Source organism: Pavona decussata, unplaced genomic scaffold (genome assembly GCF_977016875.1).
Source record: "Pavona decussata unplaced genomic scaffold, jaPavDecu1.1 SCAFFOLD_175, whole genome shotgun sequence".
Lineage (NCBI taxonomy): Eukaryota > Metazoa > Cnidaria > Anthozoa > Scleractinia > Agariciidae > Pavona > Pavona decussata.
Window position 1 is genome coordinate 3,407,656 of NW_028145586.1, and position 16,207 is coordinate 3,423,862.

The 16,207-nt window shown below is 39.2% G+C and overlaps 3 protein-coding genes across 3 annotated transcripts in view; all 3 read left to right on the forward strand.

The window, feature by feature from the left end:
• LOC146463703 (uncharacterized) overlaps positions 1 to 16,207 on the forward strand; it is a 132,625-nt gene that overhangs the window by 25,004 nt on the left and 91,414 nt on the right. The window lies entirely within an intron of this gene.
• LOC146463707 (uncharacterized) lies at positions 1,666 to 5,965 on the forward strand. The gene is made up of 5 exons (XM_085084363.1): positions 1,666 to 2,001; positions 2,608 to 2,668; positions 3,746 to 3,791; positions 4,771 to 4,900; positions 5,360 to 5,965. Exons 1-5 carry the CDS (start codon positions 1,666 to 1,668, stop codon positions 5,879 to 5,881), a joined length of 1,095 nt encoding a protein of 364 aa, XP_084940489.1. The 3' UTR covers positions 5,882 to 5,965.
• On the forward strand, positions 14,181 to 14,785 carry LOC146463708 (uncharacterized). Its single transcript, XM_085084272.1, has one exon. It carries the CDS (start codon positions 14,347 to 14,349, stop codon positions 14,728 to 14,730), a length of 384 nt encoding a protein of 127 aa, XP_084940398.1. The 5' UTR covers positions 14,181 to 14,346; the 3' UTR covers positions 14,731 to 14,785.

A 16,207-nucleotide genomic window follows, 5' to 3' on the forward strand; every position in this document is an offset into this window, starting at 1 on the left:
TGCATTTTCCCGCCGAAAAACAACCCGGGTTGCAGCACATACGCTCATCTATGTAAACCAATGTGAAATGAGACACTCAAACCCTGTGCTGCAACACGGGTTTTTTTCGGTATCCATTCCTGCTCTTTCTCTCTTTGTTCGTCACTCAAGTTTCGCCTGTTTGCTAGCGCTCTCAGTCGCTCTCTTTCACGTCGAACTTCGCTTTTTCGTCGGCTGTTTTCTCGATCTCTTTCTATCTCCCTTTCTTTGCTTTCCATGTTTGTATACTTATTCATAAATTTACTTTGCGTTTTGTCGTAAACGTCGTCTTCAAAATTTTTTTTTTCTCAAACGCAGTTGGCGATGCAATTTCCCGCCAAACAATCGCGGCGGGCAGCGGAGTTGACCATGCATTTTTCCGCCGAAAACAACCTGGTTTGCACCACAGGGTTTAAGTGTCTATTTTACATTGGCTCACATAGAGGAGCGTACGAACGGTCGGTCGGTCGGTCGGTCGGTCGGACGGAAGTGACGTCATAACCAAACCAAAATTTCTCGCACTGATGGGTTTACCAAAATCTCTTAGCTATGGGGCTCCGCGCGGTAAAATATCATTGATGTCTCCACATATTTCTTTCAAGTAGTAAAAAACAGCACCTTTTACCAACTCACCTTCAGAGCTTAAAAAAAAAAAACACTAAAAATGGGTGAAACAAAATACACGTAAACTAAAAATAAGACTTCCTACAGCCAATGTCCTTGAAATTGTGGAAAGACAAAGACCCTATAAAATTGCTTTAAAATGTTCTGGTCTGTAATCAGCGACAGCTTTATTAAACAGATTTACGAATGCTTCGAAAAAAGGAAGATGTCGTTCTCTCAAAGACAAGCCATCATTACACTTATTGAGAAAAAAAAAAGGAAAAGATCGTTCACTTCCAGAAAATTGGCGTCCAATCTCCCTGGTAAACGTACACAAATTCACATAAAATGTCTAAAGCAATTTCCGCAAGACCTGATATCATTCACCATTCAGCCAGGATATGTTATAAAAGACCGTTCTATCGGAAAAACAGTTTGTTCTATTTTCGACATCACGGATTTCACTATCAAAGAAAACATTCCAGATTCGTTGATATCTATTAACTATAAAAAAGCGTTTGATTGTGTGGAATGTGGTTTACAATTGCCCAAAGGCGTTTAATCTTGGTTCAGATTTTATTTATTTTGGTTAAAACTTTCTACTAAAATGTACAGAGTTGCGTTATAAATAACAGTGTTTTCAGGTATGTGCGGCGCAAAGGGAAATGGTTTTTTATTCATTTTACTCTGAAATAGGGTATATATCCTAACCATTTTGGTCCCAAGTATGAAAATGGGTATGGCTTTCACAGTGACGGGTATGGACTCTAGAAACCAAGTCTGTAAATGGGTATGAATTTTAGAGGCAACATCTGAAAAAGGTACAGGAAAATTCCATATTTTGGTCTTAAATAGGGTCAGGGTTTAGAGAACCGAGCCGCACACTCCAACCAAAATTTCTGAGAAGCACCCACCCCCTCCCCCTACCCGAGAATCCCATCTAGGGGAATTTAAGTAATACGGTGCATTAACTCCCCGAGTCTCTCCTTATCTCAACAGAAACCAGCTCCCATGAACTAATTGGTTGAATCTTAACAGTTTAAGATGACTTCTGACTTTGCGCCCAAGTTGGTGGTGATTGGAGCACTACTGCTTTCAATGACAACCTGGTCAAACAGCACCGAAGTTAAAACATCACTCGTGTACACCTACAACATCTTCACCAAGGATATTGCCATAGTAAGGCATACTATTGCATCTGTGAACGTGCCCGGCCCAGTGGAGTGTTTCCGCCATTGCGCCAAAGTTTGTGGCTGCGTAGCGTTTCAGTTGACTGGGACGAGTTGTGAACTGTTGGATACAGACAAGGATGACGCGGAAGGGGATCTGGTGACTAGAGAAGGCACTTTTCTGTATACAATGCAAGGGGCTGGTATAGAGGTGAGATCGTGAACAATTGTTTCATGAAATCAAGTCATAGACTGATATTTTTATATGTAAAGACCTGTCCCGAGGGAAATGTCTGGTTTAATTAAACATACTTTGTTAGTGTGAATGAGGGTTAAGTAATTCTACGAGGATTAGACAACATCTGAATTTATCACGATTTGGAGACGGGGTCTTTAAAGGGGAAACGAACTTTTCAATTCGGGAGGTGGGCAGATACAATTAAGTTGGCGTTTGTCAAAGTCGCAATACAAACAGTTAACAAATCTGTTGGCAAAGCCGGTTGTTGGAAACAAATAAAACGTGATGATTACTTTGAACAACAAATAACAATTGTGGATTCAGAGAAATGTCTTAACGTTCTCGGAGGTTTACCATGTGAAGACGACATCAGGATCCCAAGACGATTTTGCCAAATTTAATTCTCGTTTGCTCCCTAAAGGTGCCTTAACAGTAGGTATTGCTATAAGAGCAGAGTCACAGAACATCCGAAAAGATGAAACTATATTAGTTTACACATGGGAACACAGGAGGCAACTTTTTAACTATTTTGCTTAAATGTTCTTGTTGGTGCCCCTGTCAAATCCCTGTCTCCTTTAGTCTGATTTGCAGGAAAAGAAAAGGAAAAGAAAGGCTGGTGAAGGCTCAAATTGTAAAGAAAGTGAGTGTCTGACAACAGTATTATCTGCAGAAACCTTCCTTGCTGTAATTGTATGACATAGTATTGCGGAACACTGGGTGGGAGCAAAAAGTTTATAATCCTTAGTTAACCGTAATGATTTTACCTTTTTCAAATATATTTACCAATATTTTCCCGATTGAATAGATATCTCAGCAACTTAATCTCTTTTGCATGGACACAGCGAAAAGATAGCAAGTGTGGCTGCATGTCCGTGTAAGCTCTTGAAAGATTCATGCTTTTGACAGCTACCAAAAATCACACCAGAGTATAATCATTTCCAACCTGATAGATGAGTTAATCGTTTGTCTCACGATTGGGCCACAAAGATGTGGATCGCGACGTTTCGACCGCGATACTGCTTGTCTTCATCAGGCGATGGTGTCGACTGATTGCGTGACAGTATAAGTAGCACCTTGGTTTGTGTTGATTGGTGCCTTTCGATCCTCTCTTAGGCTGTTGTTGATTGGAGGATTTTGATCCTCGTCGTTCAGACTAGAAATTGTTCCCTCGGCCGTCCGCCTTGGTACCGATCGGCTGCTGTGTTGTTTGATCGTGGGCATACTCTGTGACCGCCTTTGGTTGGAACTGGCGAACGGACCCGAAGGTCTCTAGGAACAACTTGGTTCCTTAAGCACCTTATGAGAAAGGTGAGGTGGTTAGCATATCGCGCGAGCTTGCGTGAGCAACGCTCGTGTCGATGAATCAACCTTAGGGCTGTGCGCCCATATTTCAGGTCAATATTACGAAAGGTTTTTGTCATCGTGGTTTAATATGATAGATGAGTTAATCGTTTGTCTCACGATTGAGTCACAAAGATGTGGGGCCTTCGGGTCCGTTCGCCAGTTCCAACCAAGGGCGGTCACAGGTAACGCAGGTATATATTTATTTACGTATTCTAATCCCACAATAGATTTTAAAGACACACGCCTTACTGAAAAAAGGATATTGTGGAAACGATCTGTGGCAAAAATTCAATTTGCTCAGTCTATCAGTTTCCGGCTCTTGATATTAAAGCTAGGCTTGCATTTTTTTCTTCAATATCTGATTTCTTTACAGGTCTCGACTCTTTTGCATCCTGCAGAGATATTTACCTGAAAAACAAGTAAGTTAGATGACTTTTAGACGGCTGCTAAAAGGACTTTGTAAGAGGATGATACAGTATTTATTTTCGTAAGCCATGACTTGTTCACTCTGCCAACAACGCCTTTTTTGACTCCCCAAAGAAGGAGAGAAAGAGATGTCCCCGTAATTCAAATGTTTTTTGTTGTCACTCCCGTTGTATGTGTCAAACTGGTTTTTACAGCGCATGGATCAATTTCGTTGACCTTGACACTCCCTACCCCTTGACAACCCACCACCCTTACCCCCATGCCATCCTCTTAGTTTAGGAATAGAGACTAATAATTTCTCGAAAGGAAAAGCTCTAAGGCAGACCCATGGAAGAACTTTTTCTTGGTCGTTTCTGTTTCCCTCTGATATTTTTACCAACGGAAAGGGACACAAAATATACGAAGGAGACATAAATGACAAGGAGAATCCTCAGCTAACAGGCGTCAGGGTAGGCCAAGCATGTCATCCTTTCCAAGGATGACTTTGCGTTGGATATGAGATGATTATAGCCAACTCGGCGTCACGCACCTTGTTGGCTATCTATCATCTCATATCCAACGCGCGCTCGTGGAGTAATTGCTAATTGAAAGATTAAGTTATATACATGCAATGTTGCATTAACTATGGAATTGATAAAGGACGTTGCGTCAGGCTCAATAGTTTTTAAAGATGCAATTTTTAGAGAAGGTGGAGATATCGAGTTAAAAATATCAGTCATCATCCAAGGAATTAAAATACATAATCATTACTTTATCGCTGATAAAATTATAATAACAATAACAATAACAACAACAATAACAATAATAATAATAATAATAATAATAATAATAATAATAATAATAATAACAATAGTTACAATAACAATAACAATAATAATAATAATAATAATAATAATAATAACAATAATTATACCATAATTTAATATTTAAGAGGTAAATCTGTAACTAACTTTCATTTCAATCTCCATTCAGATCTCGAGAGAATAAAGCTTACATGCTGCAAACTGACATTGGAAGAATCCCTGTCTACTGTCAAATGACCGGAATTGATGGATGCGAAGATGGAGGCTGGACGCTGGTCATGAAAATTGATGGTAACAAGGTAAAATCAACAACAGGTTGTGGTTTTCACCAATCAATCCTTGGACCGTAACTGATAGTATTCTTTGTAAGTGAAAGTAACAAAAACAAAAACAACAACAACAACAACAACAACACTAAAGAGGATAACGAGCATGCTAGGCAACTCCAAGGTAAGGACAGTAACCTGGGGCCAAGGGGCAGACAACATCTCGTTCTCAGTGCCCACGGTTTTTTGGTCAGTGGTTTAATGAATAAACCGCTACAGTTCTGGCAACTCATTAGCATGGCATAGCCCCAGGCTCAAGGTATGGTCACCACTGCTTTTATAACCCCAACTCCACACTGTCAAAAGAACTCCTTAGAAAATTTAAACTGACGTTCAATTTAGCGCGATTGATGCAACAAGTAACGGAATTCAGCAAACTAATAAGGTTTTTTGAAACATTTCTAAGCGGTGACTTCGTGTTTTCTTTTGTAGTCAACGTTTCACTACGATTCCAAATTCTGGAGCAACAAAACCGAATTCAATCGTCCTGGAGGTAAGACGGGGTTTGACAACCAGGAAACTAAGTTACCAACTTACTGGAACACGAACTTCTCCAAGATATGTCTCGGAATGAGAATTGGCAATCAATCTGTCAAGTTCCTGGTCATCAGCAAGAATGGCGCTTCACTGTACTCTCTGATCGCTGATGACCGCTATCGCCCAACCTCTCTGGGTCGAGACAAGTGGAAGGCATTGATTGGCTCCGAAGGATCTTTGCAGTACAACTGTAACAAAGAAGGGTTCAACGCAGTTGGCAACAGCTACGATTATTCGAAAGCACGAATCGGTATTATTGGAAACAACGAAAATGGCTGCCATTCCTGCGACTCGAGAATTGGTTTTGGTACCGGAGAACTCTATGGTGATACCAACACGTGTGGTAATGAGGCTAAATATAAAGCCGACAACGGAGAGAAGCACATTAAAACCATGGGATACATATTAGTGAAATAAAAAGGAAAACAATAAAGGTTCCTCTTAAAATAACTGAGGAGAGAAAAATAAACCATAAATCTAGCAACTGTTGTAGTTAGATTTAGACTGAACAGGATAAGAACTTTTGCTTGTTTGTTGTAGTATAATCATGATATAATAATAAAATGTAGAGATAGGACTATAAACTGTTTATGTTAAATGCTTGCTATAAGTTTGTGCTCAGCCTGAAAGGGAGAGCCAACTCTAAGGAGAGGACCCCCCCCCCCCCCCTTCAGGAAATACCCATTTTGATCGCGTTGAGGATTTGCCAAATATGTACCAGCGCTGTGCTCTACCAGCTGAGTTATCAAGCCAACTGGTAGCCGCTCATTGTGTGAGTTCGTAATAATATACACTTGGATGTTGAATACATCAAAAATTATTATCTCATCGGTTGCTGCCAGGTCATAAGTTCAGCTTAAGTTTGAACTCCGCCTGTACTTCTAATAACGTACATACAAATTAGATCTGAATAACCAGCAATGAGGATTACTAATCCAGATTTCTTTAAATTGAAGAGATGTAAAGTCGATTCAATTTCGACAAAAAGCATTAAATGGTTCCATAAACGATGACCGTATAGATCTTGTTTGCCGTAGCTTAAGTTTCTTTTAGAAATTCTTGAGCCATCTTTTGCGGTCTTTGGAAATCTTTCGATATCTTAAGGTTAGTTGCATTTTTTAGTTTCTCTGTCTCATGTATTCCAATCTTTTAGGCAGTGATAGCACCTTCTCTGCTTTCCCCATCAACACAGTTTTTCTCCATATGTCCTTAATACCCATTTCTACAAAAAGCTGTAGACAGAGATTTGCTGTTTGTTCACAGGTTTCCCGTTCGGCAACCAACGGCAATCCAACGATCTTTACGTTGAATTGATACCTATACATTTCGAAAGCCCGTATCGACTTCTCGATTCAATCGCAGGCATCGGGGATCGCGTTCAGCCTCAATTTAAGTTTTTGCAGCTCTTCCGTTGCTCTTTTCTTAAACGCCATGAGCTCATCATATTTGGTAAAACACAAATTGAACCGATTTGGCCTTGCTCGATGACAGGGTTTCGCTGCCATGATTATCTTCAGCTCTCTCATCATCTTCACCTCTCGTTTCCCAATTCCTCAGTTATCCTTTCTAATTGTTTCTTCAGTCAAACAACCTCACTACGAAGTTGTTGATCTTTTCTTCCAGTTGCCGTTCTCAAGTTATCTTGTAAAAGAGTTGAGAAAATTTAGTAAACTACGAACTGAAAAATGCTCGCTCGGGACGAGCGGTTCACAGTACAAGGTGTGCCAAGGCGGTTGTTCTGAAGGCGGAGGGAAAGTCATTGGTTAAAGTAAGTAAAACGTTATTGACGATATCACTTCATTAAAAATGCTCTTCCAGTGAGCCGTTTACATAACAAATTATAAAATTATGATGCTAAAAAGACACTTAAGCTATAGCAACATGATCCTAGATAGATACTAAAGCTATAAATATAAAATAGTAAGAGAAACTATTCTGCAATTGCACAAAAATTAACCTAAGCTATAGCTAAATAAGCACTATCGAAACTCCCTCAGTCCGCCCCAGTTCCAGGCAGTCAGAGCGGACTAGAAAGAGTTAAGATATGTGTCATCTTTAAGTTTGTTACCAAGGCCATTCCACACGACAGCCCATCTATAGCTAAACGCCCTCTTTGCAGCTTCAGTACGGGGCCTGGGCACAAAATCATTTGGAAACCATACCATACCATAACTTATTTATACACAATGAGTTTCAAAACAATAGCTTCTAGGGACGTGTGACAACCCAAAAATTACGAATCTAGTACTTAAATAATAATATTGATAAATACTATATACTAATAACACTTATACCATCTAGAAGACAATCAAAAACTCATTAATAATTCAGAAGTCCATTGACCTATCAAATGGTCGATAAAACATCACGTGCAGTGGTTTTAAAACCCGATATAACCTCCTCCTCATTAGTATGCGGTGTTTATTGCTTTTCTTGTATGCTAATTTCCACCGTTCACAAAAGCATCATTGTTATGAACTCTCTTGACACACGCTTTTCCAAGAATGTTTTTGAAGCTGTTCAAAAAACTCGCAGCACGTGTTTTATCGGGTCTAAAACCTCTCGGCTGCGCCTCGTGGTTTTATATCCCGATAAAACACTGCTGCTCGTGTTTTAAACATTTCTTAAATTGACCATCCCTGTCTCGAAATTAAATGTTTACGGGGATTCAACGTTAAAGTCGAGGTTTATCAGTGTGTGCGTTCTTCGAACTTTTCTTACATGTTAATATTTCACGGATATGGCGTTAAAGCGTTTGTTCTGTAATGTAATAATCGCCGCACTTTGTAATAACACTTTCTTTCCACACTTTGTAATGAGAAAGTTGTCGCATTTTGTAATAACAGAATATCGCACCTCGTAATAAAATAAGCTGTCGCGTTTTGTAATAACCGCCATCGCACCTCGTAATAAACTTGGAAACGGCACTCTTTTGATTATTTTAGTTAATCTCGGTGGAAATGCAAAAGCACTTTCTTTGTAGTCAAGTGTCTGCCTTGTGAAATCGTTGTCCTCTGTCGGTTGAAAACAAATTGAGAGGACATGAATATTTTAAACTCAAGTCGTTGCTTGTTTGTTTCAGTCAACAATTTTTATCTTTAATTTTGTTGTGTGTCCTTTTAAAGGCAAGAAAATGTTTATAGTTGATATCAAGGTGAGTAGAATAAATATATTGGAAACGTTATTTTTAAAATATAGTGGGGACGTTTTAAATAGAAAAATATTTAAGTTCGTAATTAAAATGATAATAAAGGTTTGCCAATCAGTACAAGCCTGCTGTGCCATGTCTTGTATATCAAGTGGTAATTTTTGCTAACGTTAAGATCATCTGTCACAGGCGCATAAGATCATACGAAGGAAAGAAGCTCGAGAGGTAAATAGAATCCTTGAACTCTTTTTTTCTTTATTGCCTATTTCTCAAATTGAAACTTTGCAACTTCTCTTTCTCGACGTAATGTATGCATGCCAGTGAAACATTTCCTAGCTTAGCGACTTAAAAGGAAGTAATGTTTGCGCGACAATATTTCCTTGTGTAGCCAAGTTTTAAAACATCCGTTGATTTGGGCCTTTTCTATCAAGTCAGCTTTCCTAACTACCGTATGAATAAATCGCGGAGAAGGTTAGGGGCAAAACTTCAGTTGAGTTTGAGCAGAGTTGTCAGTTTAGCAGTGACTGCCGTGATAAAAGTTTCACTCCCAAAGCCATCATTGCCAGCAAACTGCTCATTAAGGTCTTATTTTCTTAAGGTCGAATAAAGTTTGCGAACGCCTGTTGGCAAATACGAGTTGAAGTTTGTACGCGAAAAGAAAGATCTGCCTTCATGTTTAGGGTCTAGCTAAACTAGGAAATAAAAGGTTGCCGGAAACATTGCAGCGGTTTAGAATGACTTAATTCTAGTTTAGCCGCACGAAACAACAGAAGTTGCGCAGGCATCTCTGGCGTCTTGAAAGGTAGTATCATCTTTTAATCAAGTAAAAACATCATTGCTTCAAGGACGAAGATTTCGCTTCTGCGACATAATTATGTTTCCCATTTAATCCACATTGAAAAAAAATATTGGGTCGACACAGCCTGAAAATGGCAACCACAAACGGTAGAAATAACCAAAGGACTTTGATCTTTCCGCCATTTTCCACATTTGCGAGTTGTTGTTTACGATTTTAATTTATGAAGAATTTGCTTTTTTAAGCTTACCGTAAGGTAACTTACGGGACTACCCAACATAACAGATCCAGAAGAGGAAGGTAAACGCGCTGCCCGTTCGCCTTTAAAGTAAAACGTCCCCTAATCTGTCAAAAACAGTTTTGGCAGATGTTCTGGTGACGCTCTCACACGCCTCAACTTTTTTTTGCTAAATAAACGAGTTTCCCACATTATAAAGCTGACTTGAAACCTAAATTTTGAAGCAGTTCTAGTAATAAACTATCGGAAAACTAATGTAAAGAAGAATGCAGAAAAATCAAAAGAAAGAACATGCAAAATTAAGAATTTCTGAAGCTTAAATATGAAATTAAACAGTGGGGGATGAATTAGCACTGCACTTGTTAGTGCAAAGGACAAAACAAACAATATTTTAAAGAATAAACTAAGTCTTCATTCTGTATACTAATTTACTGATGTCCATCTGCTGGGTTCCTACTCATGATTTTCCCATAATATGGAAGGTTTGTTTTCTTTTACCACTCCACTGTAGCCTTGACCATTAACTATTAGTTTTTTTAACCCAAAAAGAAGGCTAGATTGTTTTATTTCTTCGCTTTCTCAAAACTGAAGGCAATTTTCCATGAATTTCGTCGATCTCTCTCGAACAGCCATGTGAACGTCCAATTCCGGTGCCTTTTAGATTCTTTACGTATGACCAAACGAAATCTTTATCTTAAAAGTTAGACTTTACCATAACTCAGTGGCCTGGTTTTTACTTCCGTGAAGACATGCGGTGAACTCATTCAAATATAATGTCTTCATCATCTTCCTTTGACATCTTCATCATCTCTTGCAACAAAGAACGGGCTTATTCTTCAGTGTCCTCATTTTAATCTTCTTACAGGTTAAAGGTCTTAACATTTTCCCCTCTTGGGTACTCCTCCAGCTTAAGTGGCTGTCTCCCTAAGATCCTCATAACCCAAAACTTTGCTTCAAATCTTGCACGTGAATTAAAATACACGTAAACCAAAAATGAGACTTCCTACAGTAATGATCTTGTAGTTGTTTTTGTGTCGTACTTATAATAAAAGACAATCCTGCGGGAAGACGTTTCTAAGACCCTGATAAAAATACCAGTATTTTTCAATTAAGCAAATTAGGAGCTTCAACTTTGAATGAAACTTACATGAAAATATGACTCGAAAATGTTCTCTAACATCCGAGAAACACACAAATAGTTTCAAAAATACAGTAGACTGTAACTGGAGGTCGGTACTCGAACGAAATAGCTTTAATAAAACTGTACGCAGCCTACAAATGGTGATAATTAACTTTTCGAAATTCACAGAAAACATGTCATATAGATGCCTCTCGACGATCGCCAATTTCGCTGCGCGAGGAAATTTATGACACCATGCCATCTAGGGGAATTTAAGTAATACGGTGCATAAACTCTCCCGAGCCTCTCGTTATCTCAACAGAAACCAGCTACCATGAACTAATTGGTTGAATCTTTACAGTTTAACATGACTCCTCACATTACACCCAAGTGGGTGATGATTGGTGCACTACTGCTTTCAATAACAACATCATCAAACAGCATCGAAGTAAAAACATCACTCGTGTACACCTACAACATCTTCACCAAGGATATTGCCATAGTAAGGCATACTATTGCCTCTATGAACGTGCCCAGCCCAGTGGAGTGTTTCCGCCATTGCGCCAAAGTTTGTGTCTGCGTAGCGTTTCAGTTGACTGGGACGAGTTGTGAACTGTTGGATACAGACAAGGATGACGCGGAAGGGGATCTGGTGACTAGAGAAGGCACTTTTCTGTATTCAATGCAAGGGGCTGGTATTGAGGTGAGATCGTGAACAATTGTTTCATGAAATCAAGTCATAAACTGATATTTATATGTTAGACCAGTCCCGAGGGAAACGTGTAGATTGCAGTGAGAGATAAGTGTTTATGCGTTAGCCTGGTGTCCTTGTTCGGAGAATAACACACACAGAAAAAGAGACTAATATTTTCGTAAACGGACGCAACAAGCTTTCTAGTTTTGAATTCATGGTTTCCGGGCTGAATTATTTAAATTGTTAGAATCTCTAAAATGAAACTGACTGAACCTTCGAGCAGAGGTGCTCTTCAATATGACGGAACGTTGAAGGGAACTCTGCTCGGCTCTGAAGGCGACATCTTAAAATTAGGCATTGTTGTTACATTCCTGTCTCCTTTCACCTTTTTCATTCGTCTGATTTGCAGGAAATGAAAAGGAAAAAGAAGCCAGGTGAGTATATATTTATCATAATTACTTTAGCAATAAACTAACTATTTAGATTTCTGTAAGCCATTTAAGGTAGTAAATCGTATATTTGTAAAGCGCAATCGGACATTTTATTGGATACAACCCTACATGAGTCTAGTAAATAAACATCAGATCATCATTATTACCATCATCATCATCATCATCATCATCATCATCATCATCATCATCATCATCATTATTGTTATTATTATTATTATTATTATTATTATTATTATTATTATTATTATTATTATTATTATTTGTTGTTGTGAAAACGTACAGGAAGTGAGTGTCTGATACTAGTATTATTTGCAGGAAGAGCTATCCTGTTTTATGGGTTGAGTATCCAATTGCAGAACACCTGCTGCGAGCGGAAGCTAAGGTTGATATCCTTAGTAATTAACAATTAGATTATGAGCTCGAGATTTCTATCGCGTGATAGCTGATGAGGGCACATCCCGAATTAGCTATCACGCATAGAAATCGAGGGCGAATAATCTAATTGTTGTAGTATAAATTTACCAGTCGTTCAAAACTTAACAAGTAAATTATGCAAATCCTCCTCACAGACATTTCGAAAACGTGAAGAAGCGGGCTGAATTTTGTTAACAACCGCTTCTCACTATCTATCACAGAATAGATAGCGGGTAGCGTAGCAAATCAGAGAGCGGCATTCGTAATAGAACGCTAGTAGATTTATACTAATACTGAATAGAACAGAGACCTTCGCATTTACTTAATCTTTCACCCAAAGTTCAAACATATGTTTCATATTTTCATATTCACTTAGTAATACTGCTTTTTGTGAGTTTCTTTAGATATATTTATATATATTGGCCCGGTTTACGAGTCTCTGACTTAAGATATTCAAGCTAGGCTTGGATTTAATCATTGAATGTGTGATGTCTTCACAGGTGACGATTCTTTTGCATCGTGCAGAGATATTTATCGGAAGAATAAGTAAGTGACATGGCTTTTTATAGACCTCTGTTCGTAGACGTTTGAAGGGCAGTGGTCTTGGGTATATTTGTCGTCAGTTGTGATTTGCCATATTTTGATGTGAAACGTGAAATGGCTGTTGTCCTCGTAAAGCGCGGTGATCAGGGTAATTAGCGATTAGCCACGCCGTAATGTTCCATTAATAATGTTCCATTAGTAATTGAAACTTGTCATGAAAGAGGTTGATATCAACTGAACTGTCTACGTTTCCGTGACACGTGACCTCTCCCTCCCCCCCCCCCCCCCCCCACCAAACCGGCTTCCACACTAATACCATCACCTTTCTAAAGTACAAGGTATAAAAATTGTCCAAAAGGACAGCTCTGAGGTAGGCAAATACTCTTGTCAAATGGTAAAAATTTCTGCCATAATCTGCTTAATGCAATGGATGTAATGTTTACCATTAACGCCGATCGATAATCTCCTTTCTGAGCTTTCTCATTCTTATTTCTGCTTCGTTCGTATATTTTTGTCGATTTGTTATCTTTCAAAACGGACACGAAAAAACAATAAATAGAAAACAAAAATTACAAAGAGAAAACTCTGCTAGGAGACTAACCAAGAATGAATTTTCAATCATTTCTTTATAGAAGAGTGATCAAGCTTTAAAGAAATTAAAATAAGATAAATTTAAACAAAAGAAAACTAATGCAATGTTTAATAACTAATTCGTAGTTATCTTTAATCTCAATCAATCTTCGATTCAGATTTAAGAGGGTAATCTGTAGCTAACTTTCATTTCGATCTTTGATTCAGAACTCAAGAAAATAAAGCTTACATGCTGCAAACTGACATAGGAAGAATCCCTGTTTACTGTCACATGACCGGAATTGATGGATGCGGAGATGGAGGATGGACGCTGGTCATGAAAATTGATGGTCACAAGGTAAAATCAATAACAGGTTGTGGTTTTCACCAATCCACCCTTGGTCCGTAACTGATATTATTTCTTTCTCAGTGCACGAGCGGGCGAAATTTTGTAAATCATGCAATTGATTGGTTCCGGGAGTGGAAAAAAGTTAAAATTGTACTTAACCCTAGATCGGACCGTATTGGGAAATAACTGTGCTCTCTATTTTGAGGACCGCCCAAGGCCGCACTCATGACCTCAAGGTCCAATCTGGACCTCCCAGCCGGTGAATAACATTTTTATTTGTAAGTCAAAGGAAGTAACAACAATAAAACCACTGCGGATTATAAGGAACATGTACCACTGTACCACTGCCCTTTACTCCTCCCAAATTAATGAGGTTTATGAGAACTTTCTTAAGCGGTGCGTTCGTGTTTTCTTTTGTAGTCAACGTTTCACTATGATTCCAAACTCTGGTGCAACAAAACCGAGTTCAATCGTCCTGGAGGTAAGACGGGGTTTGACAACCAGGAAACTAAGTTACCGACTTACTGGAACACGAACTTCTCCAAGATCTGTCTCGGCATGAGGATCGGTAATCAACCTGCCAAGTTCTTGGTCATCAGCAAGAATGGCACTCCACTGTACTCTCTGATCGCTGACGGCCGCCATCGAAACACCTCTCTGGGTAGAGACAAGTGGAAGGTATTGATTGGCTCTGAAGGATCTTTGCAGACCTACTGTAACAAAGAAGGGTTTAACGCAGTGGGTGACATCTACAGTAATTCGAAAGCAAGAATCGGTATTAATGGGAACGATCAAGAGGACTGCAGTAGCTGCGACTCCAGAATTGGTTTTGGTACCGGAGGAAAACATGATGACACCAACACGTGTGGTAATGAGGCTATATTTGGAGGCGATAAAGGACCCAAGCACATTAAAACCATGGGATACATATTAGTGAAATAAAACGGAAAACGATGGAGGTTCCTCCTAAAAAAAAGTGAGAAGAGAAAAATAAGCCATAAATGTTTAGACTGAACAGGATAAGGACTTTTGTTTGTTGTAGTATATTCATGACATAAAAATAAAATGCAGAGATAGGAATATAAACTGTTTATGTTTACAGTATGTTCGTGGGTCAGTCAACGAAGACGGCCCAGCCCCAGAATAAGAGAGCCAAGCACCAGCCACCCCTCCCCCAGGAAATATCCTTTAGAATCATCGACGATGATCACTTTCAGCTCCACCATTGGCCTTTGTTCAGGCTCGAACGGGATTCTAACTCATAACTCTGCGGTTTGCTCTACCCACTGAGCTATCAAGCCAACCGGAACTGGCCATGGTCGTTCCGCACCCGTAGATGGTGAATATGTAAATGGCTGTGTCAAAAGTTCAAAAGTTTGAACCCCATAGCAATTCTTTTTTTTTTTTTTTTTGCAATTGACTTGCGTATCTAACCGCGTGATGTTGGATGAAGGCGAGAGTGAGTAGCAAGGCCCCTAGGGGAATGGGGAAAAGGCAATTTGCGGCTTACGTCACTCTTTGTCACGGCGCACGCCGCTCATGGTGGTTCTCCCGCAAAACCTTTATATTCGCGCCCGGACTATATCGCCAGCTACCCAAGCTAATAGCTAATAGTTTTTTGAGTTAAATCAGTTCAAAGCAAGAACCTTTCGCTCATAAGAAATTTCGTCACTCTAATTCGGTGGTGGTAAACAGAACGTACCTTGATTGGCCTTTGCAGCTGGAAATGTCTTTGAAAAGCATCATAGAATAATAAACTTAAAAGTAATAATAAATCCATTTACCTTGAACCATCTCGACACACAGAAAGCGCTTGAACTACTGCAACTACAGTGTCCTGGGATGGATTTATTTGCAGCATTAGGCGTTCAGCTGCCTCATTTATAACGAAGGAATGTGTAGAATTCGCTGAATAATAAAAACAACATCTTTGTTCAAGTTGGCGAGCAGTGTAAGTACATGATCCCAGCGTTCAATGCGCAAAGCTAACATGATTGACAAAGGTAGAGATTGGCCAAACCGGCCGGCATAACACTATAGAATAGGCCTTATCACGGTTTTCGACGCCATTTTGACGGGTAGGCAAACAGGCTTGAAATAACAGCGTTTGTATGGAAATCCGGTGTCAAATAATTTTCATAAAACATCGCCTCTGAAAAAATCATGAATTGGAAACTTTTGGCACTAGGAAAAGGATTTTAAGAAAAAAATTGGAGGGATGTAGCTGTGACAGAAAGCGTCCAGTCGTGTTTTGAACTTTCCATACATTTGTCTGTATAGCGAACCAGCCGTGAACTGCTACTAAAAATAGTTCGCGGGAAAAAATACAGGGAAATGTATAGAAAGTTCAAAACACGACTGGACGCTTTCTGTCACAGCTTCATCCCTCCAATATTTTTCTTAAAATCCTTTTCCTAGA